Source organism: Lipophrys pholis, assembly GCF_963383615.2.
Source record: "Lipophrys pholis genome assembly, chromosome: 17".
NCBI lineage: Eukaryota > Metazoa > Chordata > Actinopteri > Blenniiformes > Blenniidae > Lipophrys > Lipophrys pholis.
The window spans coordinates 27,079,040-27,095,289 of NC_137643.1; the positions used below are offsets into that span (position 1 = coordinate 27,079,040).

At 49.5% G+C, this 16,250-nt stretch overlaps 1 protein-coding gene across 7 annotated transcripts in view; it reads left to right on the forward strand.

Moving 5' to 3' along the window:
- The first annotated feature begins 207 nt into the window (after positions 1–207).
- LOC308122825 (septin-7-like) overlaps positions 208–16,250 on the forward strand; it is a 42,611-nt gene continuing 26,568 nt past the window's right edge. For 2 of the 7 annotated variants that reach the window (XM_080484939.1, XM_080484942.1), the window contains exon 1: positions 348–424. Coding sequence is in view for 4 of the 7 variants with exons in the window: in XM_080484940.1 (XP_080341066.1) it covers positions 248–424 (177 nt within the window). In the remaining 3 variants the exon portion in view is untranslated. Of the gene's footprint in view, positions 425–16,250 lie in introns of all 7 variants that reach the window. The other 5 variants (XM_080484936.1, XM_080484938.1, XM_080484940.1 and 2 more) reach the window with 4 other exon arrangements.

Genomic DNA, 16,250 nt, shown 5'->3' on the forward strand with positions numbered 1-16,250 from the left:
ATCACCAACACCCCCCCACGTCACCAACACACCCCTTCACTCTGAATGAGAGACCCTCCCTCAATGTGCACCACAATATGTCTTTTACATAAAATGAATTGGTATTTTAATTAATGACACATTTATATATTTAATTCCAATTTTAATAAATGAATGACACATTTCATTATTTATTTCAAGGTGTATTCATTTAATTTGGGCACAATCAGTCCTCCATAGAGCAGACACATCAGTGTTGTAATCCAGAATGACATTTTTCATGAAGTTCCTTCTCACTCTTGTTAATGAAACCAGTTCAGAGTGTTACGTGTGTGTGTGTGTGTGCGTGTGCGTGCGCGTGCGTGTGCGTGTGCGTGTGTTGAACAGAGCGGGATGTCCAGCCGAGGATCTCCGGTCACCGAGAGCAGCTCCGACCTCATTATGGGTGAGTTTTAGTCTCGACTTCCTGCTAAGAGGCGCGGCTTGTAGTGAGAGCAGCCCGGTGTGTGAGAGCAGTCAGCCCGGGCAGTGAGCTCCGGAGCAGCCCGGTGTGTGAAAGCAGTCAGCCCGGGCAGAGAGCAGTCAGCCCGGGCAGTGAGCTCCGGAGCAGCCCGGTGTGTGAAAGCAGTCAGCCCGGGCAGAGAGCAGTCAGCCCGGGCAGTGAGCTCCGGAGCAGCCCAGTGTGTGAAAGCAGTCAGCCCGGGCAGAGAGCAGTCAGCCCTGGCAGTTAGCAGTCAGCCCGGGCAGAGAGCAGTCAGCCCGGGCAGTTAGCAGTCAGCCCGGGCAGAGAGCAGTCAGCCCTGGCAGTGATCTCCGGAGCAGCCCGGTGTATGAAAGCAGTCAGCCGGGGCAGCAGAGAGCCGAGCCCCGGACGAACTCGGGTATTATGTCAGAGTGTGATTCACTCAATAGATTTTGAAGTGTCTCCAAACATGAACATATGAGTTATTAAGTTTGTATTGATGTCGTCTGCTTGATTTCTTGTTCATTTGCCACCTGAAGGTTCTGATGTTCCTCTGAAACATGAAAGGAGATGAAACATGTTCTGATGTTTTAAATCTCCAAACAGTCCTGGTGTGGACGTTCAGTCCATGGGAGGACCCCCACACTCCTCTGCTCACCTGCTTCTACTTCTACTTCTGCTCACCTGTATTTACCTTTGCTCAGCTGCTTGTACTTCTGCTCACCTGCTTGTACCTCTGCTCAGCTACTTGTACTTCTACTTCTGCTCAGCTGCTTGTACTGCTGCTCACCTGCTTCTACTTCTACTCAGCTTGTTGTACTTCTGCTCAGCTGCTTGCGCTTCTGCTCAGCTTGTTGTACTTCTGCTCACCTGCTTGTACTTCTGCTCACCTGCTTGTACCTCTGCTCAGCTACTTGTACTTCTACTTCTTCTCAGCTGCTTGTACTTCTGCTCAGCTGCTTGTACTTCTACTCAGCTGTGTGTACTTCTACTCAGGTGCTTGTACTTCTACTTCTTCTCAGCTGTGTGTACTTCTACTCAGGTGCTTTTACTTCTACTCATCTGCTTCTACTTCTGCTCACCTGCTTCTACTTCTGCTCACCTGCTTGTACTTCTACTCAGCTTGTTGTACTTCTACTCAGCTGCTTGTACCTCTACTCAGCTTGTTGTACTTCTGCTCAGCTGCTTGTATTGCTGCTCACCTGCTTCTACTTCTACTCAGCTTGTTGTACTTCTGCTCAGCTGCTTGTACTTCTGCTCACCTGAGTGTACTTCTGCTCACCTGCTTCTATTTCTACTCAGCTGCTTGTACGTCTGCTCAGCGGCTTGAACTTCTACTCAGCTGTGTGTACTTCTACTCAGCTGCTTGTACTTCTACTCAGCTTGTTGTACTTCTGCTAAGCTACTTGTACTTCTACTTCTTCTCAGCTGCTTTTACTTCTACTCAGCTGTGTGTACTTCTAGTTCTGCTCACCTGCTTGTACCTCTGCTCAGCTGCTTGTACTTCTACTCAGCTGCTTGTACTTCTGCTCAGCTGCTTGTACTTTTGCACAGCTGCTTGTACCTCTGCTAAGCTGCTTGTACTTTTACTTCTGCTCAGCTGCTTGTACTTCTACTTCTGCTCAGCTGTGTGTACTTCTACTCAGCTGCTTGTACTTCTTCTCAGCTGCTTGTACTTCTACTCAGCTGCTTGTACTTCTGCTCAGCGGCTTGAACTTCTACTCAGCTGTGTGTACTTCTACTCGGCTGCTTGTACTTATGCTCAGCTGCTTGTACTTCTACTCAGCTTGTTGTACTTCTGCTCACCTGCTTGTACTTCTACTCAGCTTGTCTTACTTCTGCTCAGCTGATTGTACTTCTACTCAGCTTGTCGTACTTCTGCTCAGCTGCTTGTACTTCATCTCAGCTACTTGTACTTCTACTTCTTCTCAGCTGCTTGTACTTCTACTCAGCTGTGTGTACTTCTACTCAGCTTGTTGTACTTCTGCTCACCTGCTTGTACTTCTACTCAACTACTTGTACTTCTGCTCAGCTGCTTGTACTTCTACTCAGCTTGTTGTACTTCTACTCAGCTGCTTGTACCTCTGCTCAGCTGCTTGTACTTCTGTTCAGCTTGTTGTACTTCTACTCAGCTGCTTGTACTTCTGCTCAGCTGCTTGTACCTCTACTCAGCTTGTTGTACTTCTGCTCAGCTGCGCGTACTTCTGCTCAGCTGATTGTACTTCTACTCAGCTTGTTGTACTTCTGCTCACCTGCTTGTACTTCTACTCAGCTTGTCGTACTTCTGCTCAGCTGCTTGTACGTCTGCTCAACTGCTTATACTTCTTCTCAGCTGATTGTACTTCTACTCAACTTGTTGTACTTCTACTCATCTACTTGTACTTCTTCTCAGCTGCTTGTACTTCTGCTCACCTACTTCTATTTGTACTCAGCTGCTTGTACGTCTGCTCAGCGGCTTGTACTTCTTTACAGCTGCTTGTACCTCTGCTCAGCTGCTCGTACGTTTACTTCTGCTCAGCTGCTTGTACCTCTACTCAGCTGTTTGTACTTCTACTTCTGCTCAGTTGCTTGTACCTCTACTCAGCGTGTTGTACTTCTACTCAGCTTGTTGTACCTCTGCTCAGCTGCTTGTACTTCTACTCAGCTTGTCGTACTTCTGCTCAGCTGCTTGTACTTCTGCGCAACTGCTTATACTTCTTCTCAGCTGATTGTACTTCTACTCAGCTTGTTGTACTTCTACTCATCTACTTGTACTTCTTCTCAGCTGCTTGTACTTCTACTCAGCTCTGTGTACTTCTGCTCAGCTGCTTGTACTTCTACCCAGCTTGTTGTACTTCTACTTAGCTGTTTGTACTTCTGCTCAGCTGCTTGTACCTCTACTCAGCGTGTTGTACTTCTGCTCACCTGCTGGTACTTCAACTCAGCTTGTCGTACTTCTGCTCAGCTGCTTGTACTTCTTCTCAGCTGCTTGTACTTCTGCTCAGCTGATTGTACTTCTACTCAGCTTGTTGTACTTCTGCTAAGCTACTTGTACTTCTACTTCTTCTGTACTTCTAGTTCTGCTCACCTGCTTGTACCTCTGCTCAGCTGCTTGTACTTCTACTCAGCTTGTTGTACTTCTACTCAGCTGCTTGTACCTCTGCTCAGCTGCTTGTACTTCTGCTCAGCTGCTTGTACTTCTGCTCAGCTGATTGTACTTCTACTCAGCTGCTTGTACTTCTACTCAGCTTGTTGTACTTCTGCTCAACTGCTTGTACGTCTGCTCAACTACTTGTACCTCTGCTGAACTGCTTGTACTTCTACATCTGTTCAGCTGCGTGTACCTCTGCTCAGCTGCTTGTACCTCTGCTCAGCTGCTTTTATTTCTACTTCTGCTCAGCTGTGTGTACTTCTTCTCAGCTGCTTGTACTTCTACTCAGCTCTGTGTACTTCTGCTCAGCTGCTTGTACCTCTACTCAGATGTTTGTACTTCTGCTCACCTGCTGGTACTTCTACTCAGCTTGTCGTACTTCTGCTCAGCTGCTTCTACTTCTTCTCAGCTGCTTGTACTTCTGCTAAGATACTTGTACTTCTACTTCTTCTCAGCTGCTTGTACTTCTACTCAGCTGTGTGTACTTCTACTCAGCTTGTTGTACTTCTGCTCAGCTGCTTGTACTTCTGCTCACCTGCTTGTACTTCTGCTCAACTACTTGTACCTCTGCTCAGCTGCTTGTACTTCTACTCAGCTTGTTGTACTTCTACTCAGCTGCTTGTACCTCTGCTCAGCTGCTTGTACTTTTACTTCTGCTCAGCTGCTTGTACCGGTGCTCAGCTGCTTGTACTTTTACTTCTACTCATCTACTTGTACTTCTTCTCAGCTGCTTGTACTTCTGCTCACCTACGTCTATTTGTACTCAGCTGCTTGTACGTCTGCTCAGCGGCTTGTACTTCTGCTCAGCTGCTTGTACTTCTTTACAGCTGCTTGTACCTCTGCTCAGCTGCTCGTACGTTTACTTCTGCTCAGCTGCTTGTACCTCTACTCAGCTGTTTGTACTTCTACTTCTGCTCAGTTGCTTGTACCTCTACTCAGCTTGTTGTACCTCTGCTCAGCTGCTTGTACATCTACTCAGCTTGTCGTACTTCTGCTCAGCTGCTTGTACTTCTGCGCAACTGCTTATACTTCTTCTCAGCTGATTGTACTTCTACTCAGCTTGTTGTACTTCTACTCATCTACTTGTACTTCTTCTCAGCTGCTTGTACTTCTACTCAGCTCTGTGTACTTCTGCTCAGCTGCTTGTACTTCTACCCAGCTTGTTGTACTTCTACTTAGCTGTTTGTACTTCTGCTCAGCTGCTTGTACCTCTACTCAGCGTGTTGTACTTCTGCTCACCTGCTGGTACTTCAACTCAGCTTGTCGTACTTCTGCTCAGCTGCTTGTACTTCTTCTCAGCTGCTTGTACTTCTGCTCAGCTGATTGTACTTCTACTCAGCTTGTTGTACTTCTGCTAAGCTACTTGTACTTCTACTTCTTCTGTACTTCTAGTTCTGCTCACCTGCTTGTACCTCTGCTCAGCTGCTTGTACTTCTACTCAGCTTGTTGTACTTCTACTCAGCTGCTTGTACCTCTGCTCAGCTGCTTGTACTTCTGCTTGGCTGCTTGTACCTCTGCTCAGCTGCTTGTACCTCTGCTCAGCTGCTTGTACTTCTGCTCAGCTGATTGTACTTCTACTCAGCTGCTTGTACTTCTACTCAGCTTGTTGTACTTCTGCTCAACTGCTTGTACGTCTGCTCAACTACTTGTACCTCTGCTGAACTGCTTGTACTTCTACATCTGTTCAGCTGCGTGTACCTCTGCTCAGCTGCTTGTACCTCTGCTCAGCTGCTTTTATTTCTACTTCTGCTCAGCTGTGTGTACTTCTTCTCTGCTGCTTGTACTTCTACTCAGCTCTGTGTACTTCTGCTCAGCTGCTTGTACCTCTACTCAGATGTTTGTACTTCTGCTCACCTGCTGGTACTTCTACTCAGCTTGTCGTACTTCTGCTCAGCTGCTTCTACTTCTTCTCAGCTGCTTGTACTTCTGCTAAGATACTTGTACTTCTACTTCTTCTCAGCTGCTTGTACTTCTACTCAGCTGTGTGTACTTCTACTCAGCTTGTTGTACTTCTGCTCAGCTGCTTGTACTTCTGCTCACCTGCTTGTACTTCTGCTCAACTACTTGTACCTCTGCTCAGCTGCTTGTACTTCTACTCAGCTTGTTGTACTTCTACTCAGCTGCTTATACCTCTGCTCAGCTGCTTGTACTCCTGCACAGCTGCTTGTACTGCTGCACAGCTGCTTGTACCTCTGCTCAGCTGCTTGTACTTCTGCTCAGCTGCTTGTACTACTGCACAGCTGCTTGTACCTCTGCTCAGCTGCTTTTACTTTTACTTCTGCTCAGCTGCTTGTACCGGTGCTCAGCTGCTTGTACTTTTACTTCTGCTCAGTTACTTGTACTTTTACTTCTGCTCAGCTGCTTGTACTTCTGCTCACCTGCTTGTACTTCTGCTCAACTGCTTGTACTTCTGCTCAACTACTTGTACATCTGCTCAACTGCTTGTACTTCTACTCAGCTTGTCGTACTTCTGCTCAGCTGCTTGTACATCTTCTCAGCTTCTTGTACTTCTACTCAGCTGTGTGTACTTCTACTCAGCTTGTTGTACTTCTCCTCAGCTGCTTGTACTTCTGCTCACCTGCTTGTACCTCTGCTCAACTACTTGTACCTCTGCTCAGCTGCTTGTACTTCTACTCAGCTTGTTGTACTTCTACTCAGCTGCTTGTACCTCTGCTCAGCTGCTTGTACTCCTGCACAGCTGCTTGTACCTCTGCTCAGCTGCTTGTACTTCTGCTCAGCTGCTTGTACTCCTGCACAGCTGCTTGTACCTCTGCTCAGCTGCTTGTACTTCTGCTCAGCTGCTTGTACTGCTGCACAGCTGCTTGTACCTCTGCTCAGCTGCTTGTACCGGTGCTCAGCTGCTTGTACTTTTACTTCTGCTCAGCTGCTTGTACTTCTTCTTCTGCTCAGCTGCTTGTACCTCTATTCAGCTGCTTTTACTTCTGCTCACCTGCTTGTACTTCTGCTCAACTACTTGTACTTTAGCTCAAATACTTGTACATCTGCTCAACTGCTTGTACTTCTACTTCTGATCAGCTGCATGTACGTCTGCTCACCTGCTTCTACTTCTGCTCAGCTGCTTGTACCTCTGCTCAGCTGCTTGTACTTCTACTCAGCTTGTTGTACTTCTACTCAGCTTCTTGTACTTCTGCTCAGCTGCTTGTACTTCAACTTCTGCTTGGCTACTTGTACTTCTACTTCTGCTCACCTGCTTCTACTTCTGCTCAGCTGCTTGTACATCTGCTCAGCTTCTTGTACTTCTGCTTCTGCTCACCTGCTTGTACTATTACTTCTGCTCACCTGCTTGTACTTCTACTACTGCTCAGCTGCTTGTACTTCTACTGTTGCTCAGCTGCGTGTACTTCTACTCAGCTGCTTGTACTTCTGCTGTTGCTCAGCTGCATGTACTTCTACTCAGCTGTTTGTACTTCTGCTCAGCTTCTTATACTTCTGTCTGTACTAGGTAATGGCTGTTAAGAAGAACTCTTCTGGTACTAGTTAATCTTCATACGCTTGGTGTTAAAACTGATTAATCAAATCCAGTGGTAGGTAAAGGATAGACTTCTTGTCTGCTGTGAAGTTCACAATGAAGTTCTGTGGATGTGGAGCTGCTCGTACTGAAGAACAAGTTTTCATTCATACTCAATCTGGAGTCGTTTCTCCTTCAATCAACCGTCAGAAACATTTCTGAAATACTTCCAGTAACTGGGAGTGTTCAGTTGGAACAGCCACTGGAACAGCCTGTGGAACCGGTCCTACTGGACCTCAGAGGTGCAGCAAGCCAATCCAACTTCCAATCAAATCATTGATCCGACACAACCTCCAATCAAATGCTTTGTTTGCATTGGCAGCTTTCTCCTTTAACGTCCTGTTTATGTCGTATCGAGAAGCTTGTTGCTGCTCTCTGGCTGCTGAGAAATCAAAAAGTACGTCCAAATTGTCCCTCCTGTCTCCTTCACTATCACTCCTCCTTCACCCTGGAAGTGTTTAGTGTGGCGGCCATGATAAGGACTGTCTGAATTCTCAATAAGCAAAGGAAAGGAGGCTTGTTGCTTCCTTTAGAACCTCTTTTAGCCTAGGAAACACTGATGCTTCCTTCAGAACCTCCTTTAGCCTAGGAACCACTGATGCTTCCTTCACAACCTCCTTTAGCCTAGGAACCACTGATGCTTCCTTCAGAACCTCCTTTAGCAGAGGAAACACTGATGCTTCCTTCAGAACCTCCTTTAGCATAGGAAACACTGATGCTTCCTTCACAATCTCCTTTAGCCTAGGAACCACTGATGCTTCCTTTAGAACCTCTTTTAGCAGAGGAAACACTGATGCTTCCTTTAGAACCTCCTTTAGCCTAGGGAACACTGAGGCTTCCTTTAGAACCTCCTTTAGCCTAGGAAACACTGATGCTTCCTTTAGAACCTCCTTTAGCGTAGGAAACACTGATGCTTCCTTCACAACCTCCTTTAGCCTAGGAACCACTGATGCTTCCTTTAGAACCTCCTTTAGCAGAGGAAACACTGATTGTCCCCCGGCTAGCTCAGTTGGTAGAGCATGAGACTCACAATCTCAGGGTAGTGGGTTCGTGTCCCACGCCGGGCGCCACCTTCCCGTGGGCTCACCACCTGCAGGAAGGTTCTTAAATGGTGCATTGTGATCTGGGTGACAGTGCTCAGACTGTCACCCCCGCGACCCGGAAACGGATAAGCGGAAGAAAATGAATGAATGAATGAACACTGATAGTTGCTTTAGAACCTCCTTTAGCCTAGGGAACACTGAGGCTTCCTTTAGAACCCCCTTTAGCCTAGGGAACACTGAGGCTTCCTTTAGAACCTTCTTTAGCCTAGGAACCACTGACGCTTCCTTTAGAACCTCCTTTAGCCTAGGAAACACTGATGCTTCCATCACAACCTCCTTTAGCCTATGAACCACTGATGCTTCCTTTAGAACCTCCTTTAGCCTAGGAACCACTGATGCTTCCTTTAGAACCTCCTTTAGCCTAGGAAACACTGATGCTTCCTTTAGAATCTTCTTTAGCCAAGGAACCACTGATGCTTCCTTCACAACCTCCTTTAGCCTATGAACCACTGATGCTTCCTTTACAACCTCCTTTAGCCAAGGAACCACTGATGCTTCCTTCACAACCTCCTTTAGCCTATGAACCACTGATACTTCCTTTACAACCTCCTTTAGCCGAGGAGTCCCATGGACTTGTAGGGGTGTCACATGGACTTGTAGTGGTGTCACATGGATTTGTAGTGGTGTCACGTTGGCTTGTAGTGGTGTCACATGGATTTGTAGTGGTGTCACATGCGCATGTACTGGTGTCACATGGACTTGTAGTGATGTCACATTGACTTGTGGTGGTGTCCCATGAGCTTCTGTTGGTGTCACATGGGCGTGGCATGGACACAGATGACTTGTAGTGGTGTCACATGGACTTGTGGTGGTGTCCCATGGACTTGTAGTGGTGTCACATGGGCTTCTTTTACTGTCACATAGACTTGTGGTTATGCCAAATGGACCTGTAGTGGTTTCACATGGACTTGCACTCATTTTACATGGACTTGTGGTGTCACATGGGCTTCTAGTGGTGTCACATAGACTTCTAGTTTTGTCACATAGACTTGTAGTGGAGTTACATGGACTTCTGATGGTGTCACATGGGTTTGCAGTGGTGTCACGTGGGCTTGTAGTGGTGTCACATTGATTTGTAGTGGTGTCACATGGACTTGTGATGTCACATGGACCTGTAGTGGTGTCACATGAGCTTGTGATGCCACATGGGCTTGTATTGGTGTCACATGGACTTTTAGTTGTGTCACATGGGCTTCCAATGGTGTCACATGGACTTGTAGTGGAGTCACATTGATTTGTAGTGGTGTCACATGGACTTGTGATGTCACATGGACCTGTAGTGGTGTCACATGGGCATGTAGTTGTGTCACATGGGCTTGTGATGTCACATGGACCTGTATTGGTGTCACATGGACTTTTAGTTGTGTCACATGGGCTTGTAGTGATGTCACATGAGTTTCTAGTGATGTCCCATGTCATGTACTGGTGTCACATGGACTTGTAGTGGTGTCACATGGACTTCTAGTGGTGTCACATGAGTTTCTGTTGGTGTCCCATGGACTTCTAGTGTTGTCACATGAGTTTCTGTTGGTGTCCCATGGACTTCTAGTGTTGTCACATGGACTCAGTGGTGTGAAATGGACCTGTAGTGTTGTCACATGGACTTGTAGTGGTGTGAAATGGACCTGTAGTTGTGTCACATAGACTTGTAGTGGTGTCGCATGGAGTTGTAGTGGTTTCACATTGGCTTGTAGGGTTTTCACATTAGCTTGTGATGATGTCACATAGACTTGTGGTGGTGTAACATGGACTTGTAGTGTTGTCACATGGGCTTCTAGTGATGTCACATAGACTTGTGGTGATGTCACATAGACTTGTGGTGGTGTCACATGGACTTGTAAGTGGTGTCACATGGGCGTGGCCTGGACACAGCTGACTTGTACTGGTGTCACCTGGACTTGTACTGATGTCACATGGACTTGTATGGTGTCACATGGACTTCTAATGATGTTACATAGACTTGTGGTGATGTTAAATGGACCTGTAGTGGTGTCACATGGACTTGTAGTGGTGTCACATTGACTTCTCCTGTCACATGGACTTGTAGTGGTGTCACATAGACTTGTAGTGGTGTCATATGGACTTCTAGTGATCTCACATGGACTTCTCGTGTCACATGGACTTGTGATTTCACATAGACTTGTAGTGGTGTCACATGGACTTCTACTGTCACACAGACTTGTAGTTGTGTCACATAGACTTGTAGTTGTGTCACATGGACTTGTAGTGGTATCACATAGACTTGTATTGTCACATTGACTTGTGTTGTCACATGGACTTGTACTAGTGTCACTTAGACTTGTTACCAGAGTCACATGGACTTGTAGTGGTGTCACATAGACTTGTACCAGAGTCAAATGGACTTGTAGTGGTGTCACATGGATTTGTAGTGGTGTCACATGGACTTGTAGTGGTGTCACGTGGATTTGTAGTGGTGTCATATGGACTTTTAGTTGTGTCACATGGGCTTGTAGTGATGTCACATGAGTTTCTAGTGATGTCCCATGTCATGTACTGGTGTCACATGGACTTGTAGTGGTGTCACATGGACTTCTCCTGTCACATGGACTTGTAGTGATGTCACATAGACTTGTAGTGATGTCACATAGACATGTAGTGGTGTCACATGGACTTGTACTAGTGTCACTCAGACTTGTTACCAGAGTCACATGGATTTGTAGTGGTGTCACATGGACTTGTAGTTTTGTCACTTAGACTTGTTACCAGAGTCATTTGGACTTGTAATTTTGTCACTTAGACTTGTACCAGAGTCACATGGACTTGTAGTGGTGTCACACAGACTTGTAGTGATGTCACATGGACTTGTAGTAGTGTCACATGGACTTGTACTAGTGTCACTTAGACTTGTTACCAGAGTCATTTGGAGTTGTAATTATGTCACTTAGACTTGTACCAGAGTCGCATGGACTTGTAGTGGTGTCACATGGACTTGTAGTTGTGTCACGTAGACTTGTACCAGAGTCACATGGACTTGTAGTGGTGTCACATGGACTTGTAGTTGTGTCACTTAGACTTGTACCAGAGTCACATGGACTTGTAGCGATGTCACATAGACTTGTAGTGGTGTCACATGGACTTGTAGTGGTGTCACAATGACTTGTACTAGTGTCACTTAGACTTGTACCAGAGTCACATGGACGTGGCCCGCAGCCTGGTGATCTGTAGTGGGTAGTGTTAGCATAGTTTCATTAACGTACTAGCAACGACGAGCAGGTCAGACACACTGAGAATGTTTGGTACTGGACCATCTGCAAGTGGTCCAGTACCAGCTGGTCTGGTACCAGGGTGGTTTGGTACCAGAATGTTACTCTGGTCCGGTACCAGGTGGTCCGGTACCAGGCTGCCCAGTACCAGGGAGGTTTGGTCCCAGGTGGTCTGGTTCCAGGTGGTCCTGTACCAGGTGATCCGGTACCAGGGAGGATTGGTACCAGAATGTTACCCTGGTCCTGTACCAGGTGGTCCGGTACCCAGTACCAGACAGTTCATCCACAACACGACGAACTTTAAAGGCTCTTAGGGTTATGAAGGGAACTGACCTTTGACCCAGCAAAAACATTTTGATGCTGTTCTCTTTTTTAGAATAAAGTCGGAGCTCAACTTCCTGCTCTCGACACATTCAGACATCAGAATGTTGTATTCTTTAGAGCGGGGCGGTCCAAACTGGGTCCTGGAGGACAGGCATCCTGCAGGTTTAGCTCCTCCCAGTTCCAACACACCTGATTGCGATGAAGGGCTCCTTATTGGGCTTTTTCACAACCTTGGTGATGACATCATCATTAGATGAAGCAGGGAGGAACTAGAACCTGCAGGACACCGTCCCTTCAGGACCCGAGCTGGACACTCCTGGTTTAGGGCTTGGGCCAAAGACCTGATGTCTCTTGACTCTTCCAGAATGTTCTAATCGATCCTTCTCCTCCTCAACATGGTCGGTTCTCCTGCTCCTCCTGGTCGGTTCTCCTGCACCTCCTGGTCGGTTCTCCTGCACCTCCTGGTCGGTTCTCCTTCTCCTCCTGGTCGGTTCTCCTGCACCTCCTTGTCGGTTCTCCTGCTCCTCCTGGTCGGTTCTTCTGCTTAATACACAGTACAAGATGTTAATACGCAGTACAGGGTGTTAATACACAGTACAAGATGTTAATATGCAGTACAGGGTGTTAAAGCAGAGTAATTTGTGGAAAAATGATCATGGTGGGGTTCCTCTCTCAGCTGGTGACGGAGAACCCCACCCTCAGTCCCTTTGGTTCCTCTCTAAACTGACGAAGGTGACCGCCAGGCAAAAGGTGACCTCCAGTAGAGGGTGACCTCCAGGAGAAGGTGACCTCCACTAGAGGGTGACCTCCAGGCAGAGGGTGACCTCCAGGCAGAGGGTGATCTCCAGGCAGAGGGTGACCTCCAGTAGAGGGTGACCTCCAGTAGAAGGTGACCTCCAGCAGAGGGTGACCTCCAGTAGAGGGTGACCTCCAGTAGAGGGTGACCTCCAGGCAGAGGGTGACCTCCAGTAGAGAGTGACCTCCAGGAGAAGGTGACCTCCAGGAGAGGGTGACCTCCAGGCAGAGGGTGACCTCCAGGCAGAGGGTGATCTCCAGGAGAAGGTGACCTCAAGCAGAGGGTGACCTCCAGTAGAGGGTGACCTCCAGTAGAGGGTGACCTCCAGGAGAAGGTGACCTCCAGTAGAGGGTGACCTCCAGAAGAAGGTGACCTCCAGTAGAGGGTGACCTTCAGGCAGAGGGTGATCTCCAGCAGAGAGTGACCTCCAGTAGAGAGTGACCTCCAGCAGAAGGTGACCTCCAGTAGAGGGTGACCTCCAGGCAGAGGGTGATCTCCAGCAGAGAGTGACCTCCAGCAGAAGGTGACCTCCAGTAGAAGGTGACCTACAGCAGAAGGTGACCTCCAGCAGAGAGTGACTTCCAGTAGAGAGTGACCTCCAGTAGAGAGGGACCTCCAGGCAGAAGGTGACCTCCAGCCTCCAGAGGGTGACCTCCAGCAGAGGGTGACCTCCAGCAGAGGGTGACCTCCAGCAGAAGGTGACCTCCAACAGAGGGTGACCTGCTGTAGAGGGTGACCTCCAGCAGAAGGTGACCTCCAGCAGAGGGTGACCTCCAGCAGAGAGTGACCTCCAGTAGAGAGTGACCTCCAGGAGAAGGTGACCCCCAGCAGAGGGTGACCTCCAGTAGAGGGTGACCTCCAGGAGAAGGTGACCTCCAGGCAGAAGTTGACCTCCAGCAGAGGGTGACCTCCAGCAGAAGGTGACCTCCAGCAGAGAGTGACTTCCAGTAGAGAGTGACCTCCAGCAGAAGGTGACCTCCAGTAGAGGGTGACCTCCAGGCAGAGGGTGATCTCCAGCAGAGAGTGACCTCCAGTAGAGAGTGACCTCCAGCAGAAGGTGACCTCCAGTAGAGAGTGACCTCCAGTAGAGAGAGACCTCCAGTAGAAGGTGACCTCCAGCAGAGGGTGACCTCCAGCAGAAGGTGACCTCCAGTAGAAGGTGACCTCCAGTAGAAGGGGACCTCCAGTAGAGGGTGACCTCCAGAAGAAGGTGACCTCCAGTAGAGGGTGACCTCCAGAAGAAGGTGACCTCCAGTAGAGGGTGGCTTCCAGTAGAGGGTGACCTCCAGGCAGAGGGTGATCTCCAGCAGAGAGTGACCTCCAATAGAGAGTGACCTCCAGGAGAAGGTGACCCCCAGCAGAGGGTGACCTCCAGTAGAGAGTGACCTCCAGTAGAGAGTGACCTCCAGTAGAGAGTGACCTCCAGCAGAAGGTGACCTCAAGCAGAAGGTGACCTCCAGCAGAGAGTGACCTCCAGTAGAGAGAGACCTCCAGTAGAAGGTGACCTCCAGCAGAGGGTGACCTCCAGTTGAAAGTGACCTCCAGGCAGAAGGTGACCTCCAGAAGAGGGTGGCCTCCAGGCAGAAGGTGACCTCCAGTAGAAGTTGACCTCCAGCAGAGGGCGACCTCCAGCAGAAGGTGACCTCCAGCCGAGGGTGACCTCCAGTAGAAGGGGACCTCCAGCAGAGGGTGACCTCCAGCAGAAGGTGACCTCCAGGCAGAAGGTGACCTCCAGTAGATGGTGACCTCCAGCAGAGGGTGACCTCCAGGCAGAAGGTGACCTCCAGTTGAAGGGGACCTCCAGCAGAGGGTGACCTCCAGCAGAAGGTGACCTCCAGGCAGAAGGTGACCTCCAGTAGAAGGTGACCTCCAGCAGAGGGTGACCTCCAGCAGAAGGTGACCTCCAGGCAGAAGGTGATCTCCAGCAGAGAGTGACCTCCAGTAGAGAGTGACCTCCAGTAGAGGTGACCCCCAGCAGGGGGTGACCTCCAGTAGAGGGTGGCTTCCAGTAGAGGGTGACCTCCAGGCAGAGGGTGATCTCCAGCAGAGAGTGACCTCCAATAGAGAGTGACCTCCAGGAGAAGGTGACCCCCAGCAGAGGGTGACCTCCAGTAGAGGGTGACCTCCAGGAGAAGGTGACCTCCAGTAAAGGGTGACCTCCAGTAGAGGGTGACGTTCAGGCAGAGGGTGATCTCCAGCAGAGAGTGATCTCCAGCAGAGAGTGATCTCCAGCAGAGAGTGACCTCCAGTAGAGAGTGACCTCCAGCAGAAGGTGACCTCCAGTAGAGGGTGACCTCCAGGCAGAGGGTGATCTCCAGCAGAGAGTGACCTCCAGTAGAGAGTGACCTCCAGCAGAAGGTGACCTCCACTAAAGAGTTACCTCCAGTAGAGAGAGACCTCCAGTAGAAGGTGACCTCCAGCAGAGGGTGACCTCCAGTAGAGGGTGACCTCCAGTAGAGGGTGACCTCCAGTAGAGGGTGACCTTCAGGCAGAGGGTGATCTCCAGCAGAGAGTGATCTCCAGCAGAGAGTGACCTCCAGTAGAGAGTGACCTCCAGCAGAAGGTGACCTCCAGTAGAGGGTGACCTCCAGGCAGAGGGTGACCTCCAGTAGAGAGTGACCTCCAGTAGAGAGTGACCTCCAGCAGAAGGTGACCTCCAGCAGAAGGTGACCTCCAGCAGAGAGTGACCTCCAGTAGAGAGAGACCTCCAGTAGAAGGTGACCTCCAGCAGAGGGTGACCTCCAGTTGAAAGTGACCTCCAGGCAGAAGGTGACCTCCAGAAGAGGGTGGCCTCCAGGCAGAAGGTGACCTCCAGTAGAAGTTGACCTCCAGCAGAGGGCGACCTCCAGCAGAAGGTGACCTCCAGCCGAGGGTGACCTCCAGCAGAGGGTGACCTCCAGCAGAAGGTGACCTCCAGGCAGAAGGTGACCTCCAGTAGAAGGTGACCTCCAGCAGTGGGTGACCTCCAGCAGAAGGTGACCTCCAGTTGAAAGTGACCTCCAGGCAGAAGGTGACCTCCAGAAGAGGGTGGCCTCCAGGCAGAAGGTGACCTCCAGTAGAAGTTGACCTCCAGCAGAGGGCGACCTCCAGCAGAAGGTGACCTCCAGCCGAGGGTGACCTCCAGCAGAGGGTGACCTCCAGCAGAAGGTGACCTCCAGGCAGAAGGTGACCTCCAGTAGAAGGTGACCTCCAGCAGTGGGTGACCTCCAGCAGAAGGTGACCTCCAGTTGAAGGGGACCTCCAGCAGAGGGTGACCTCCAGCAGAAGGTGACCTCCAGGCAGAAGGTGACCTCCAGTAGAAGGTGACCTCCAGCAGAGGGTGACCTCCAGCAGAAGGTGACCTCCAGGCAGAAGGTGACCTCCAGTAGAAGGGGACCTCCAGCAGAGGGTGACCTTCTGTAGAGGGTGACCTCCAGCAGAAGGTCACCTCCAGGAGAAGGTGACCTCCAGTAAAGGGTGACCTCCAGTAGAGGGTGACCTTCAGGCAGAGGGTGATCTCCAGCAGAGAGTGATCTCCAGCAGAGAGTGACCTCCAGTAGAGAGTGACCTCCAGCAGAAGGTGACCTCCAGTAGAGGGTGACCTCCAGGCAGAGAGTGACCTCCAATAGAGAGTGACCTCCAGCAGAAGGTGACCTCCAGTAGAGAGTGACCTCCAGTAGAGAGAGACCTCCAGTAGAAGGTGACCTCCAGCAGAGGGTGACC